General features: G+C 42.1%; 1 protein-coding gene across 1 annotated transcript in view; it reads left to right on the forward strand.

The window, feature by feature from the left end:
• The window catches only part of cast (calpastatin), a 207,151-nt gene that overhangs the window by 69,566 nt on the left and 120,666 nt on the right, over positions 1-16,919 (forward strand). The window contains exons 4-5 of the mRNA XM_073067621.1: positions 13,494-13,547; positions 16,058-16,174. Coding sequence (XP_072923722.1) covers positions 13,494-13,547; positions 16,058-16,174 — 171 coding nt within the window. The remainder of the gene's footprint in view (positions 1-13,493; positions 13,548-16,057; positions 16,175-16,919) is intronic.

Below are 16,919 nucleotides of genomic sequence, written 5' to 3' on the forward strand. Positions count from 1 at the left end.
TCGCCCATCCTTCCAGTTTATCGAGGTCCTGCTGAAATCGCGTTGCTTCCTCAGCACTGCCTACCCCTCAGTGGTAGAAAGAGTGATTACTTTCAAGCTCATAGGTGTCAATTTCTCAGAGGGATTATCTTGGGCCAAAAACTTTGATACAGTCATGAAGAAGGCACACCAGCAGCTCTGTTTCATTAGGAGTTTGAGGAGATTTCTACGTCACCAAAGACTCCTACGAATTTCTATAAACGTGCAGTGGAGAGCGCCCTGACTGGTTGCATCCCCACCTGGCATGGAGGCTCGAATGCTCAGGATCACAAGGGGCTACAGAGAGTTATTGGCTCAGTGAAATCCATCACAGGCATTACCTTCCCTACACTCAGGGTCATCGTCAAGAGGCAGTGCCGCAAGAGGTCGGCGTTTATCACTGCGGTCCCTCATCATCTGAGGCATGTACTTCATCGGAGTGGAAGTACAGGAGTCTGAAGATCAACACCCAATGATTTAGGAGCAGCTTATTTCAAGATTCAAGATTCAAAAACTTTATTGTCATTCTAACCGTACATCAGCTCTGCAGGGCAGAATGAGACAGTGTTTCCCAGGAGCAGTGCAATCATATCTGCCATTAGATTTCTGAACAGTTCGTGAACTGTGATTGCTACTTCATTAATCTTTTCTTTTGTTCTACTTTTTTTTTACTTGATGATTTTTTAAAATGTTTTTACACTGTACTAATGCTGCAAAACAACAAATTTCACATCATACATCAGTGATAAGAAATTTGATTCTAATTCAGATGTGCACAGGGTGAAAAATTGCACTTGTTTTATAGAAGGGTGAATTGCTCTTGTAATTATTCTTAAATATCTGGCTACATCCACCCTGCCAAAACAGAAACTGGCAGGAGCACTCTCCTTAAAGGGGCAGAGGAAAATTGACACGACACACACAGAACGCTGGAGGCAACGTCTATGGAAATGAATGAACGGTTGTTATTTCGGGCCAAGACCCTTCTTCAGGACTGGAAAAGAAAGGGGGAAGATGGCAGAATTGAAAGGTTGGGAGAAAGGGAAGGAGTACAAGCTTAGAAGGTGATAGGTGAAGCCAGGTAGGTGGTGGAGGGGCGATGAGGTAAGAAGTTGTGAGGTGATAGGTGGAAAAGGTGAATGTCTGGAGAAGAAGGAATCTGATAGGAGAGTGGACCATGGGAGAAAACGAAGTTTGAGGGACACTGCAGGAGGTGATTAGCAGTGGAGGAGACGAGAAGGGGTTAGAGTGGGGAATTGAAGATGAGAGAAGAGAGAGGGGGAGAAATTACCAGAAGTTAGAGAAACTGACATTTATGCCACCCGGTTGGAGGCTACATAGATGGAATATGAGGTCTACGGCCTTCTCTTGTCTCAAGATGAGGCCACCTTCAGGGTGGAAGAGCAACATCTTATATTCCATCTGTATAGCCAGCAACCCTCATGGCATGAATATCGATTTCACCTTAGGGAAAACAAATTCCACCCCCTTCTTCTATTCCCCACTCTGACCTTTTACCTCTCCTCATCTGCTTATAATTTACCTCCCCCCCCCCCCGGGTCCCTCCTCCTTCCCTTTCTCCAATGGTCCACTCTCCTCTCCTATCAGATTCCTTCTTCTCCAGCCCTTTACCTTTCCCACCCACCTGGCTTCACCCATCACCCTCCAGCTATCCTCCTTCCCTCCCCTGTCTTTTTATTCTGGCATCTTCCCCCTTCCTTTCCAGTCCTGAAGAAGGGTCTTGGCCTGAAATGTCGACTGTCTATTCATTTCCATAGCTCCTCCAGCATGTTGTGTTTTTTCTTCGGAATATGAGATGTTGCTCCTCCAACTTGAGAGAGAGGAAAAATGGTGCTTGTTTTTATTAATCTTTGATTATTTTTGTGAAAGATTTTTGTACCTTTGACAATAGAATAATAGGCCAAGCAATAAGATCGATTGCTTCTTCAAGCTTGTTCATAAGCTATACGCGTTTCTCAGAGTCTCGTGGATGTGAACTATTAAACACGAGCAAAGTGTTTGCATGGGTGTGGGCGGAACAAGAGGAGGTGGTGCTGATCATCAGTGGTGCATTAAGTGCTCTGTCAAAGAGAGTTCTGCACCCACTTGTTGGGTCAGGGTGTGGCACCTTCTGAGTCTGGAAGCTGAGCGCATTAGTTGCACTCCCAAGAGTATGGAAGTTAATGCTGCAAATAGTTTTGGATAGTAAGTTTATTTTTTGAAAGGGGTCTAGTTCTATGATTCAATGATTCCCCATCGTCTCGGAGCATGTGGTTTATTGTTTGGAAAAGAAGCTATTCATATCAGACTTAAAGGTAGGAAGATTTTAAAAAATTTTTATACTCACTTTAAATTTCAAGACCTTTACCTCTGGGGAGAATATATTCTACTGCTTATGCGTTTTGTATATTAAATAGTTGGTGAATTGCCAGTCCTAGGTGTAAACCCATCATTGTTACAGTCATAAACACAAGTGATTTTGTAGATGCTGGAAATCCAGAGCAACACACACAAGAAGCTGGAGGAACTCAGCAGGTCAGGTAGCATCTATGGAAACGAATAAATAGTTGACGTTTTGGGCTGGGACCTTCTGGTTGACTCTTTATTTCTCTCTGTAGATGCTGCCCAATCTGCCAAGTTCTACCAGCATTTTGTGTGTGTTATTCTTGCAGTCATCTCAGGACTATTGTTCTTATCAATAATTCTAGAACAATTGATCTGCCCAATTACAAATCAAAAAGGCTTGTTTGGTAAGTTAAACAACCAGAGGGATCGCACCTATATTACTGGAGGTTTGTCATCATAGTAACAGGATGTGGTACGTTGTAGAAGCTGACTTTCTACTGTCTAGGCATGTTTGTAAAAATACTTAATTCGCAAGCAGTTTGTGACTAGTAACATGCGTGATATGCTTACCGCTAGAGTGCAATACACAAAAAAAATCACTGCTGGAAATTGTGTAAGTTTGTTCATTAAAATGGTTTGTAGATAAGAGAAATTTATTGTTAGAGTACCATTTCCTGAAAACAGTTGATTATTGTTGCTTAATAAGTTATCAGCTCTCGCAAATACCAAGACAGAGGCAGCACACAAGCACAGTAGTTAGTGTGGTACTATTACAGCGCCAGTGACCCAGGTTCAGTTCTGCCACTGTCTGTCTGTGAGGAGTTTGCATGCTCCCCCCATGACCTCGTGAGTTTCCTCCAACATTCCAAAGACGTACAGGTTAGGGTTAGTAAGTTGTCGGCATGCTATGTTTGTGCCAGAGGATTGGTAACTCAGACCGTGTTGGTTATTGACAGTGCAAATGGCACATTGCATTGTGTGTTCAGATGGTTGATGTACATGTGACAAATAAAGCTAATCTTTAGCTATTTAGAAATCTTTATCAATTCAAGATGTATGAATCATACAAAATCTGAAAAAAACTGTGTAGAAAGATGCAGGATTTTATTTTACAAGGAAAGATTTGAATTCTGTTGTCAAGTTACCAATTTGCATCAAGAGCAGGTAAATGTGATTATTTACTGAGCTTAGTCTGTGAAGTATCTTTGTTCGGGAAATGTCTAGACAAAGCAAGCAATTCATTATACCCATTTTGAGATTGATGGCATAGCATAAAAATTTTAACTGTACTGTTTTCCTGCCAGTGCTATGTTTCTGAAACTTGCTCCCGGCTCTTCTGACTCCTGCACCATCTTTAACAACCCTTCCCATCTCGACCTCACCTATTCCTTGCATTCTTTTCTCGAACCTGCACTGAATCACCCATTTCAGTTTCCTCTGGCCCACCTCGTAACATGACAGATCCACCCTCAATCCTTACCTAATTATTGACGTTGCTTCTGCAGAAGTTTTGTTTCACTTCAAAGCACATATACAGAATGACACCATTAACCCTGAGATTTGTTTTCTAATGGGCCTACTCAGTAAATCCAAGCACCATGATAGAAACAGTGAAGGACCATGCCCAAAAGAACAGAACAAACTAATGTGTAAAAGGCTACAAAATGTGCGAATACAGAAGACAGATATATATATATATATATTTCTATATATATATATATATATATTTATATATATATATATATATAAAACATGAGATGAGGAGTCTTTGAAAGTGAGTCCCTAGACTGTGGGAACAGTTCAATGATGGGGCCAGTGAAGTTATCCCCACTGGTTCAAGAGCCTGATGGTGAGGGGTAATAACTGTTTCTGAACCTGGTAGTGTGAGTCATGAGGCGCCTGTACCTTTGTTGTGATAGCAGCAGCACGAAGAGAGCATCATCTAGGTGGTGGGAGTCCCTGAAGATGGATGCTGCTTTCCTGTGACAACTGTCCATATAGATATGCTCAGTGGAGGGGAGGACTTTACCATGATGGTCTTGGCTGCATCCATCACGTTTTGTAGCAGATTCTGCTCAAGGGCATTGGTTTTCCATACCTAGCTGTGAAGGAATCAGACAATATACTCTCCACCACACATCTATTGAAGTTTGTCAAAGTATTAGATGACATGCTGAATCTTCGCAAAATTCTAAGGAAGTAGAGGTGGTGCTGTACTTTATTTGTAATTGCACGTATGTGCTAGGCTCAGGACAGATCTTCTGAAATGATAACACTGAGGAATTTAAAGTTGCTGACCCTCTCAGCCCCTGATCCCCTGATGAGGACTGGCTCATGGATCTCTGGTTTCCTCCTGCTGAAATCAATAATCAGTTTCTTGGTCTTGCTGACATTGAGTGAGAAGTTGTTTGATTACAGTATTTTGATTTTGTGACTGAAAGGGACTACTAGCCTTGTCAGCAAGCTTGCTAGAGACCCCACTACAGCAAGATCTTCAAATGAGACAAATGGTTTAATTGATCTTTCAAGAATCACTAGATTCTGGCATGGTTCCGTAAGACTGGAAAATTGCAAATGTTACTCCACTCTTCAAGAAGGGAGAGAGGCAGAAGAAAGGTTACTATAGGACAGTTAGTCTGACCTCAGTGTTTGGGAAGATACTGGAGTCAATTGTTAAGGATGTGGTTTTGTGGTACTTGGAGACACATGATAAAATAGGCTATAGTCAGTATGGTTTCCTCAACGGAAAATCTTGCCTCACAAATCTGTTGGAATTCTTTGAAGAAGTAACAAGCAGGATAGACAGAGGAGAATCAGTGGATGTTGTGTACTTGGATTTCCTGAAGGCCTTTGACAAGGTGCCACACAAGAGACTGCTTAACAAATTAAGAGCCTATGGTATTACAGGGAAGATTCTAGCATGGATAGAGCATTAGTTGATTAGTAGGAGGCAGATAGTGGGTTAAAGGGAGCCTTATCCGGTTGGCTGCTGGTGACTAGTGGTGTTCTAAGTGGGACCACTGCTTTTTTAGTTGAATGTCAATGATTTGGATGAGTTTAAGTTTATGGATGATGGTAAGTGGAGGGGTAGGGGGTAGTGGTGAAGAAACACACTCGATGGGCCAAATGACCTAATTCTGCTCCTATATCTGTGGTTTTAAGATTGAATAAGGTTACTCTCCTCTTCGTCAGATTTGACTGATTTCTGATCTACCTAATCAGAAGGCATAACTGTACCGCAAATGTCATGCTTTGTTTGACCAGACAACCTGTAGTTGCAGCCAGCTAGCTCTACCACACTCAACCGAAGAGCTCATTGCTCACCTTACCGCTCCAGAATGCAACCCACTAATACACCCAGCCTCCTGTTTTGTTCGCTCGTTATGCCGTCCGGTCTCAAGTTCTTGGTCCATAGGCTCACTTGCTTCCTCACTCCAAGTATTTCAGAGATCAGCAATCTTAATGAAGGATGTTGGACTATTAAAAATATAAGACTGTATGAGGGAAAACAAATATCAGAAGAGGAAAATTTAAAAAAAATTGAAATTGAGTGATCAGAACAAAAGGTCATGTCGTGAATCAGGATGAGGACCACAATGAGCAACAATAATAGTTCAAATAATTCACATTTAAGTGTCATTCAACCATATATGAATACTCATGAATACAGCCAACCAGGACAGTGCTACTCTGGGATCAGGGTGCAAAACACAGTACCAACAGTCACACACAACACAAGGCACATATAGGATAGTAAGCCACCTATAAGATATCAGTAACATACAGTCACACAAAAAATAAGGTCCAAGATCCTGAGTTCATGAACATTGCAGAAGTCTGCCGCCAAACCAGTTTGACTTGTCTTCTGCCGAGTGAAGAAGATGGTGGGGTGGGGGAGGGTGCACTTGGACGCTGCACCACCCCACCTCCGGCGGAGTGCACTGACTCTGATGCCTGTCTCCTGGGTGGCTGTAAACAGGCAACACCGTAGCTTGAAGCCTAGTCCTTGCTATGACTAAGGCCACGGCCCTTCCCGCCTGCCAATGTCAGTGAATTGGACTTGCAGCATTCCACATGAGCATTGTCATGAGTTAACATCTGAAGCATGCAATAAGATTATTTCACCTGGGTGCCACCATTTTAAATTATCAACACACTTTGGTCCAGGATTTGCTGAACAATAACGTGACCGATGAACTTCCTTGACGTCCTGACGAAGGGTCTCGGCCCGAAACATCGACAGCGCTTCTCCCTATAGATGCTGCCTGGCCTGCTGTGTTCCACCAGCATTTTGTGTGTGTTGTTTGAATTTCCAGCATCTGCAGACTTCCTCGTGTGATGAACTTTCTTATTTGCTTGTTGGATCCTGATGCTTTTGTGATCAAGACTGAGGCATAAAACTTGTTGCTTACAATCGTTTTATTAAGTGTTACAAGAGCAAAGAAGTCGAAGGGAGAAGGAGCGGTGAGAGAGAACAAGAAGACAGAACAAAGGTTAGCTGGTTTTATAACTGACCACTGATAACAGTAAATCCCATTGAAATTCCAACAGACAGCAGTTAACCAATGAAATAGCCAGATCCAAGTAATGTGACACCCACCACTGAAACAAAGAAGTTTCCAGAAAGATACTGAGGTAACTGTGACCACTAGAATGTTCACATGTATATGGGTAATCTATATACTACTAAAACTCTCATGCTGTTTGTGACCGCCAATTAGTGCAAACGGTGCATTACAGCAGCACTATTTTTGGCTAAATCGACTTAAAATGCGCTAACTTACAGAGTGCAGGCAATGTTCAGGGTTATATATTCGTATAAAATTGCTTACTCGCCCAAAATCTACAGCCCCACTTTCACCCGAGATCCAATGTCAGCCATGATGGAAACCGTGACGCGACACCTCAACGCATGCTCACGGCCAGCCTCAGCAGCGACTCACGATGCTCACAGTAGTGACACCAGCTGGAGCAAAAGGGCAGGGCAGCTATATTTCGTGCAGTCACATTCTGCTAATCACCATCAGCATGTGCAGGATTGGGACAGGTCTAACTGCCACCCATCAATTAGAGATAATTAAATCTTACTGTAATGACGTACTTCAAGACACCCATCAAACCCTTTGCTGCAGTCAAAGGACAGCGGTGACTATATCACGTCCACTTAGGAGAGCACTAACAACATCAGGAATAATCAGCATCCTGGAAGCTTTGGTGTTACTGCTTCATATCTTCTATCCAGCATTAGGGTAAAAAAAAATATGGTCAGCCTAATTATGCTGCGTGGAAAGAGAAGTGGGACATTATGGTCAAGAGATGACGCCAAACGTCTTCGGGAAGCAGCAAGGAGAGGGAGAGAATAAGAATCGGATGAGGCCAGGTCCGCACGATTCCAGTATCAAAGAATCAGGACAAAAAAGATGAGAGAAGAAGAGACAGAAGAGGAGAGGCATACATGTCTCCAGAATGAGAAAACCAGGAACAGGAGGAGGAGAGAGGAAGAGACAAAGGAGCAAAGAAATCCACGTCTCCAGAATCAGCGACAGTGAATAAACAGCAGAAGAGATGAAGAGACGGCGGATGAAAGGACTGAACATCTCCAGAATGACAACGAGAGGCACAAGGGTGGCAGATCAACCAGAAATGGTGCCATCAAAAGTGTCCTTGTTAAACGAGGAGGAGCTATATTTGCCTTGCTACGTGTCGTTCTTTAATAAACTGAGGTTTTTCCCTTCAATTTCCAAAGCAAAGTGATGCCAATGGCATTCAGGAAAATGTAATGTTCACTCTGGTCACTTCAGACTGCACTACCCTTCTCTCAAAGGGTGCCCCAACAGGTCACCCTGTTGTCTAGTTCTATACAAACACAAACGAGCATAAGAAACTCTATAACTACCAGAAAAATAACAATTCTACAGACCAGTCCAACAGCTGCCAACGGCTTGGCTTGTGAATAAGCACAAATAGACTGCCACTTAGTGCTGCTTGCCTGTTATCTTGTGCAAAGCATCTCCCTCAGTCTTTTATCTTCCTGAGATTTACATGTTTTGCACATTAGTTACTCATTGAATCAGAGTAGAACATCAGCTCATGTAATTACTAAAGTAAAAGTACTCTACTGATGTGAAAATCATTAATCAACATCTCTTGCCCTTTCAATAAAGTGTTAAATTGAAAGTTTATTACCATTTAAAAATGCCAAGTAATAAACTTAAACTCTTCTTACCTTTTTCTTTTTTCCTTTCTCTTAATCCAGCTTTTCTCTCTCATATATAACATAGAAGCTTAGAAAACCTGCAGCACAGTACAGGCCCTTCAGCCCACAAAGTTGTGCTGAACATGACCCTACCTTAGAAATGACTAGGCTTACTGATAGTCCTCTATTTTTCTAAGCACCATGTACTTATCTAAAAGTCTCTTAAAAGTGTTACGTACCCCGTAACTGGGTCACTTACCAGCAAAGATAGAGAGGTCCGTTGAAGTCTGATGGTACTATTTTTAACAGTATTTATTGGTAAAAATACACAAAAATAATATCAATGCAAACATACAGATAATATACGTCGTCAATACTAACTCTAACAGTGCGGGTATGATAATAATCAATAAGCAAAAAGCTCTATCGTTGTCTAGGGGATAACGTATTGTCCAATGGAAATATAAGTCATTAGCTCATTCAGGCTGCAGCCTTTGGTTGGAGTCGAGAGAGACAGATGTTTAAACTTGCCAGCTTTTCCTTTTTATGATGTCGATCCTTCGAGAGTTCTGTTTTTTGTAGTCGGTCCTTTTAGCTAAGCCGTTCCGTGGACGCCCGCCAATTCCTAGGCCAAGGAAAAGGACGCACGCGAGCCCCACCGGCTGTCGCTATTAAACACTGTCACGGGACTTCTAGCGTTTCTCCGGGTGCGTCTAAAGGGGCTGTTCCCCAGACCCTCTTTTATCCTGACTCACAGGGTCTCAGATGTCAATCAGGTCGGGATGATGCAATCCCTCAACCAACCCCTGCTGATCATTCCCTGAGGGCTTCCATGAAGTATAGTACTCAATACACAATTCCGTCTCCAAGAGACAATGGCCGTTTCCCGTGGCTTTGTATCGCTGAGGGCCAGGGCATTCCAAACGTCTCTCTCTCATTTCCTGGGTCTCCTGACCTGAATTAATAGTGATCTTGTGATTCTCAAAAAGGAGGGGGCTACTTTGGACCCTTCGGCCCCTCAGAGTTGGGCACAGGCGTAACAAAAGACCCTATCATATCCGCTTCCACCACCATTGCCGGCAGCCCATTCCATGCACTCACCACTCTCTGAGTAAAAAACTTACCCCTGACATCTCCTCTGTACCTGCTCCCCAGCACCTTAAACTTGTGTCCTCTTGTGGCAACCATTTCAGCCCTGGGAAAAAGCCTCTGACTATCCACACGATCAATGTCTCTCATCATCTTATACACCTCTATCTCTGTCGCTCCAAGGAGAAAAGGCCAAGTTCACTCAACCTATCTTCACAAGGCATGACCCTCAATCCAGGCAACGTCCTTGTAAACTCCTCTGCACCCTTTCTATGGCTTCCACATCCTTCCTGTAGTGAGACGACCAGAACTGAGCACAGTACTCCATGTGGGGTCCGACCAGGGTCCTATATAGCTGCAAAATTACCTCTCAGCTCCTAAATTCAATTCCACGAGTGAAGGCCAGTGCACTGTATGCTTTCTTAACTACAGAGTCAACCTGTGTAGCTGCTTTGTACAGGTTGTATATAATCTCTTGTATAGATTTCTATACATACAGGGGTAGTCAGTACACCTGTGCACCCGCTCGCTAATGCAAATATCTAATCAACCAATCACGTGGCAGCATTTCATTTTCATTTTTCAATCTTTTTATTGATTTTCCAGTAAAAACATATACAAATCAGAGGAGTTTAGCAAACGGATAATACAAAAGCCGTATAAATGGCAAAAAAGTATATATTGTCAAAATCGAATAGGTATAATGTTACGCTGTTATATATACACAATATGATCAAGAAACCACAACTCCTTTTAACAAATCATAAAAGGAAAAGGATTGGAAATTTTATTTAATAAAGGGGGAAAAAACCCCACTGAACTAAACTGGAACAAAAAAAAAGAGAAGAAAAGAAAGATTGGGCAGTCCACTTGAGGATAAAATTAGAAGAAAAAGAAAGCGAGAAAACATCCTTCCAGTCACCTCTGAACCTTCGCGGATAAGGATTTTCCTTAAAGCGAATAAAGATAGATAGATAGGTAGATCGATCATATTAAAATATTGAATAAAGGATCGCCAGATTTGCTCAAAATTAAAAGATGTATCAAACGTCTGGCTTCTAATTTTCTCCAAACTTAAACATGACATAATGGAGGAGAGCCAATAAAAAACAGTAGGCGGATTAGAATCTTTCCAGTATAACAAGATAGCTCTCCTAGCCAGTAAAGTTGAAAAGGCTATCACATGTTGAGCGGAAGCAGAAATTCTACCTGCTTCCTCTGGAATAATCCCAAGAATTGCCGTAAGTGAATTGGGTTGTAAATCCACACCTATAACTTTTGATAATATTCTAAACACATCCCTCCAAAAATCATTTAACTTTACACAGGACCAAAACATATGAGTCAAAGTAGCCACCTCTGCGTGGCATCTGTCACAAATAGGGCTTATATTAGAAAAAATATGCACCAATTTATCTTTGGACATATGGGCTCTGTGTACTATCTTAAACTGGATTAGGGAATGGCGTGCACAGATAGATGAATTATTAACTAGATAATAAATTTTACTCTATTGATCATCTGAAAGTGAATGTTGAAGTTCTATTTCTCAAGTGCGTTAAACCCTATCATTAGGCGACATGCGAGCATTCATTAACTGTTCATAAATTATAGCTATTAATCATTTTTGAAATGGTTTAAACTGAAAAATAGCCTAAACCAAATTTGAAGGATAGGCCAAGGGATCATTCCGTAGAAAATCACGTAAAAAATTCCTAACCTGTAAGTATCTAAAAAAAATGTGTATTAGAGATGTCATATTTGTCCATTAACTGCGAAAAAGACATCAAACAATCCTGTAAGAACAAATCTAAAGAGGTATTTATTCCCTTAGTTTTCCATGTTAAAAAAGCCTTATCCAGAGTTGATGGTTTAAAAAAAAAATTAGAATAAATATTACTAGAGAGTAGAAAATTATTTAATTCAAAAAATCTACGAAACTGAAACCAGATTTTTAAAGTATGTTTAACAATAGGGCTGAGAGCTTGTCTGCCTATTCTGGAGAACAAAAAAGGAAGGGGAGCTCCTAATAAAGAAGCTAAAGAAAACCCCGCACGTGGCAGCAACTCACTGCATAAAAGCATGCAGACATGGTCAAGAGGCTCAGTTGTTATTCAGACCAAACATCAGAATAGGGAAAAAATGTGATCTAAATGACTTCGACCATGATGCCAGACAGGATGGTTTGAGTATCTCAGAAATTACTGATCTCCTGGGATTTTCATGCACAACACGTGAGTGGCAACTCTGTGGGTGAAAATGCCTTGTTAATGAGAGAGGTCAGAGGAGAATGGCCTGTCTGGGTCAAGCTGACAGGAAGACAACAGTAACTGAAATAACATTACAACAGTGAGGTGCAGAAGAGCATCTCTGAATGCACAACACGTCAAACCTGGAAGTGGATGGGTTACAGCAGCAGAAGACCATGAACATACACTCAGTAGCTACCTATTAGGTACAAGGGGTACTTTAAAAAGTAGCCACTGAGTGTTTAGCCTATGTATGTGACATAGGGTTCACTGCCACTTCTAGTCCCTCTTCTGATTGCTCGTCAGTCCTTTAATCATGTTGGTCAAGGAGATCCAAGGTTGGTTTTGACTTCTCAGTTCTCAGCAAACTTTTGCAGTGCTGCTGTCCATCTGCAGATTGAATTCTTCTGAATAATTTTATCTTGATCGAAGGGGTACTGGACAGGCTTCTCGCCTCTGTAGCATATACACCGGCAAATTGTGAAATCTTGTGTTACTGAGGTACAATCAGGTAAGGTTATTCCTGAGCCTTCCATTTTGAGGAAAAGTAGAAATAATGAAATTGGGTAAGAAATTGTGGTTGGTCATTGCCAAGATTGGCAGGTGGATGTGAAAGATGATTAATCAGCTAGTGTTACTGGTTAACATTGAATAATTAACAATCAGAATCAGACTTAATACCACTGGCATATATTGTGAAATTTGTTGCTATGTGGCAGCAGTACATTGCAATACATGATAATAGAATCTATAAATTACCATAATTATATATTAAAAAAGAAATTAAATTAGTAACTAGTGTAAAACGAGAGGGAAAAATACTGAGGTAGTATTCATGGGTTCATTGTTCATTCAGAAATCTGATGGCATAGGGGAAGAGGCTGTTCCTGAAATGTTTGTGTGTTTTCAAACTCCTGTACCTTGTCTTTGACAGTACGAATAAGAAGAGAAGAGGACATGTCCTGGATGATGGGAGTCCTTAATGATGGATGGTGCTTTTTTGAGGCATCACCTCTTGAAGTTGTCCTGGATGATGGGGAGGCTAATGCCCCATGATGGAGCTGGCAGAGTTTACAACTACCTGCAGCTTTTTCCAACCTTGTGCAGTGCCCCCTCACTCCACCCCTTGCCACATAACAGAGAGTAATACAACCACATAGAATGCTCGCCACACTATATCTGTAGAGACTTACAAGTGTCTTTGGTGATATACCAATTCTTTTTAAACTCCAAGTAAAATATAGCCACTGTCGTTCCTTCTTTGTAGCAGCATCAATATGTTGGGCCCAAGATAGATCCACAGAGATATTGATAGCTGGGGACTTGAAAGTGCTTACCCTTTTCACTCTGATCCCTTAATGAGGACTGGTGTGTGTTGCCTCAAGTTCCCCTTCCAGTATACACCTTAAAATTTGTTTCACATTTCCTACCTTTACCAAGAGCAAGGAACCCTCATTACGTTTAGGTGGTATTGTGACTGACAGCAGTCAATCATAATCCCATGGCTAACTTCTCAGCCAGTATACACAGTTATCCAAGTTAGATACATATTTTCTTCCACCTAATTAATAACTCTCCGTTTATCTCCATTCTAGACATCGGGAAAGCCAGGAGCTGCAGGAACACACAAATCGGCAGACTCATGCAAGGTGAGAACATTCAGCAGTAATTGCAATGCATAATTAATACTTCTGCAGCACCTTGATGGAAAGGTGATTTGGTGACTGAACCTGTACAGCCTGCTGAAATGAGCTGGTCTACATACACCAATACTCACACCCTTCTACAGATGAGCAGTGGCGTGTATCCCAGCATGTTGTATCACTGTGTAGTACAGAAACTGCATTGTGGCAGACAGGAAGGCTCTACAACTGGTAGTCAAAACTGCTCAACACTTCACCGGCACCAGCCTACCCACCACCAAGGACGTATGTACAGAGAGGCGCAAGGAAAAACCCAGCGATATCGTGAACTGATACGATCCATGAATTGTGGAGGCGAGAATAAAGGAGGCAGTCGATCACCTGAGGCTGGATGTCTCAAATCCAAGACCAACAACGTTGCTGTATGGAAACGTCAGCTCACTGTTGTTGGGTCTAAATCCTGGGACTCCTCAATGATCATATGGCAGCCAGCTTTTGGTCCATATCCCTCAAATTTTCCCATCAATATACCTGTTCAAGTGTCTTCTAAATGTTGTTATACCCACCTGTACCACTTCCTCTGGCAGCTCATTCCTTCTTCCCCACCATCCTCTGTTCTTGGCAAATTTATCTGCAGATGTGGTGTGCCATTCATTGCCTTCTTCTGGGCAGTGTCATCATAAGACGGGTGACCCCAGCCATTATCAATCCACTTCAGAGTTTGTCTGCCTGGCATCAGTGGTTGCGTAACCGGGACTTGTGATATGCAACAGCGACTCATCCGACCATCCACCACCTGCTCCCATGGTTCACGTGACCCTGATCAGGGTGTTGGGGGGAGGTTAAGCAGGTGCCCAAGGGTGACCTGCAGGCTAGCGAGGGAAGCATTTTTTTACACCTTTGGTAGAAACTTATCTCCACCCTGCTACCCTATGCCTGTCTAGAATTGACAAAATGTACCTTTCCATCAAATGGCTACGAATTTGTTTTGGGTGGTGATGAAAAAATCCAACCAATCAGCAATCTGCTTTTTTAAGGAATCCATGCATTAGTGGCCAGGCCAGCATTTACCACCTACTTCTAGTTTCTTTATGAAGGTACTGGTAGGTCATCCTCTTGAACCACTGCAGCCATTCCGGTGAAGGTGCCATCACCACACTGTTCAGTAGAGGTTCCTGGATTTAGAATTCATTCCTTATCCCTCCCACCCCCAGTCCCACAATCTGTGTGGAAAAACTTGCCTTTCAGGATACAGATGGAAAACTTCAAAAAGGCACTTTGGTTGGCATGAATGAGTTGGGTTGAATGGCCTGTTTCCATGCTGTATAACGTTGACTCTAATGAAGCATTAAAGCAAACTTGCTTCCCAGCAATTAATTTGTGATTCCATGAACAACAACTCCATGGGTTTGAATAACATCAGTTGTACACAGAGAAATGGGTTCTTCACTTACCATGTTCATACCAACCTTTATGCCCACCTACACAAACGCCATCCAGTAGACTCAGGGCACTCCAGAGTTCAGAGTTCAATTCCAGTGCAATCTGTAAGGATTTTGTGCATTCTCCCTTCGACTGTGTGGGTTTCCTCTGGGTGCTCCAGTTTCCTCCCACAGTCAAAAGACATACTGGTTAGTAGGTTAGTTGGTCATTATAAGTTGTTCTGTGATTAGCCTAATGTTAAATAGGTGTGTCGCTGGGGTAGTGCAGCTCGTTGGGGTGGGAGAGCCTATTCCGTGTGGAATCTCTAAATAAAATTAAAAATATTCCTTGTTGTAAAGGAAAAATAACTGTAGGTTCATCTTCATCTTTCTACATATGATGAACAGACTGGTGGGTTGCCTGTTAATTTTGCAAGTCTGCTTAGGGCTCTTTTCGCCAGTGAGGTGTACCAATGCCAGCAAGTGGACACATCATTTTAATTTGAGTAAAGATGTAATTAAGCTGGAAAAGATGCAGATAAGATTCACAATGACATTGTTGAGACAAAAGGATTTAAGTTATGAGGAGAGAAAGGAAAGGCTGGGTCTGTTCGCCCTGATGTGAAGGAGGCTGAGATATCATTATCATCATTATGTGCTATGTCACATGATGTGGGTAAACATGGTCTTTCCCATGACCATGATTGTTCTTGGCAAATTTTTTTGTACATAAATGGTCTGCCGTTCCCTCCTTCTGGGCAGTGTCTTTACAAGACGGATGACCCAAGCTATTATTAATACTTTTCAGTGATTGTCTGTTTGGCACCAGTGGTCACATAACCAGGACTTGTGTTATGCACCAGCTGCTCATACAACTGTCCACCGCTTGCTCCCATGGCTGTACGTGACCCTGACTGGGGGGCTAATCAGGCGCTACCTCTTGCCCGAGGCTTTATTTCCCAGGGTAGGGAGTGTAAAATTAGAAGCATGGGTTTAAGGTGAGAGGGGAGAGATTTAAATGAGAAATTTAAATGTGAATTTTCTTGTGATCTGAATCACTTAAATTTGCTAAGTTCTATGATTTCTTCTCTTCAGTCCAAGACTACATCTGGTTCCTTGGCTGCATCTAGTGGAGCAAAGCAGAAACAGCCACAGTCCACAGCTACCCATCAGAGCAAAATGGGTCAGAAGGCGACCACTACTTCTAAGCTGGTAATTCACATCCATGTTCATAGATTGAAATTGAAATAAAGTCATTATTACATGTGCCATGCTAAGAAATGCTAACTTTAGCAAACTAGTCCATTAGTGAAGGTGTTTTATAAGGTTTCTCATGGTAGGCTCGTTCAGCAAGTCAGGAGACATTGGGATCCAGAAACACTTGGATCTGTGGACTCAGAATTAGCTTGTTCGTAGAAGGCAGAGTGTATTCCGCGTGGAGGACGATAACTAGTGGTGCTCCTCAGGGATCTGTTCTGGGACCCCTGTTCTTTATGAATTTTATAATGACTTGGATGAGCAAGTGGAAGGGTGGGTTAGCAAGTTTGCAGATGACACAAGGGTTGTCACAGACAGTAGTGAGTGCGTGAAATGCACCGTGGGCGAGGCATATACATTAGTGACTTTTAAGATATCCTTAGATGATAGAAAATTGGAGGGCTATGTCGGAGGGAAGGGTTAGATTGAGCTTGGAGTGGATTAGAAACTCAGCATAATATCATGGGACGAATGACCTGTAATGTTTTATAATGTCCTGTGTTCTGTGTTTTATGACCATATGTACCGATAATTGAGCACAATATCGTGATGATATTTTTCATGTCAGCTTGATCAAAATAGGGTAAGAAATGGAACTACTGACTTAATGCTATATTTCCAGCTGATCTCTATGGGGGAGGGAGTAAAATAGGAGATGAATGAAGGCAGAGAGGAGAGCAATTTGTGTTGGTACCATGAA

The sequence above is a fragment of the Hemitrygon akajei genome, chromosome 2 (genome assembly GCF_048418815.1).
Source record: "Hemitrygon akajei chromosome 2, sHemAka1.3, whole genome shotgun sequence".
In the NCBI taxonomy this organism is placed as follows: Eukaryota; Metazoa; Chordata; class Chondrichthyes; order Myliobatiformes; family Dasyatidae; genus Hemitrygon; species Hemitrygon akajei.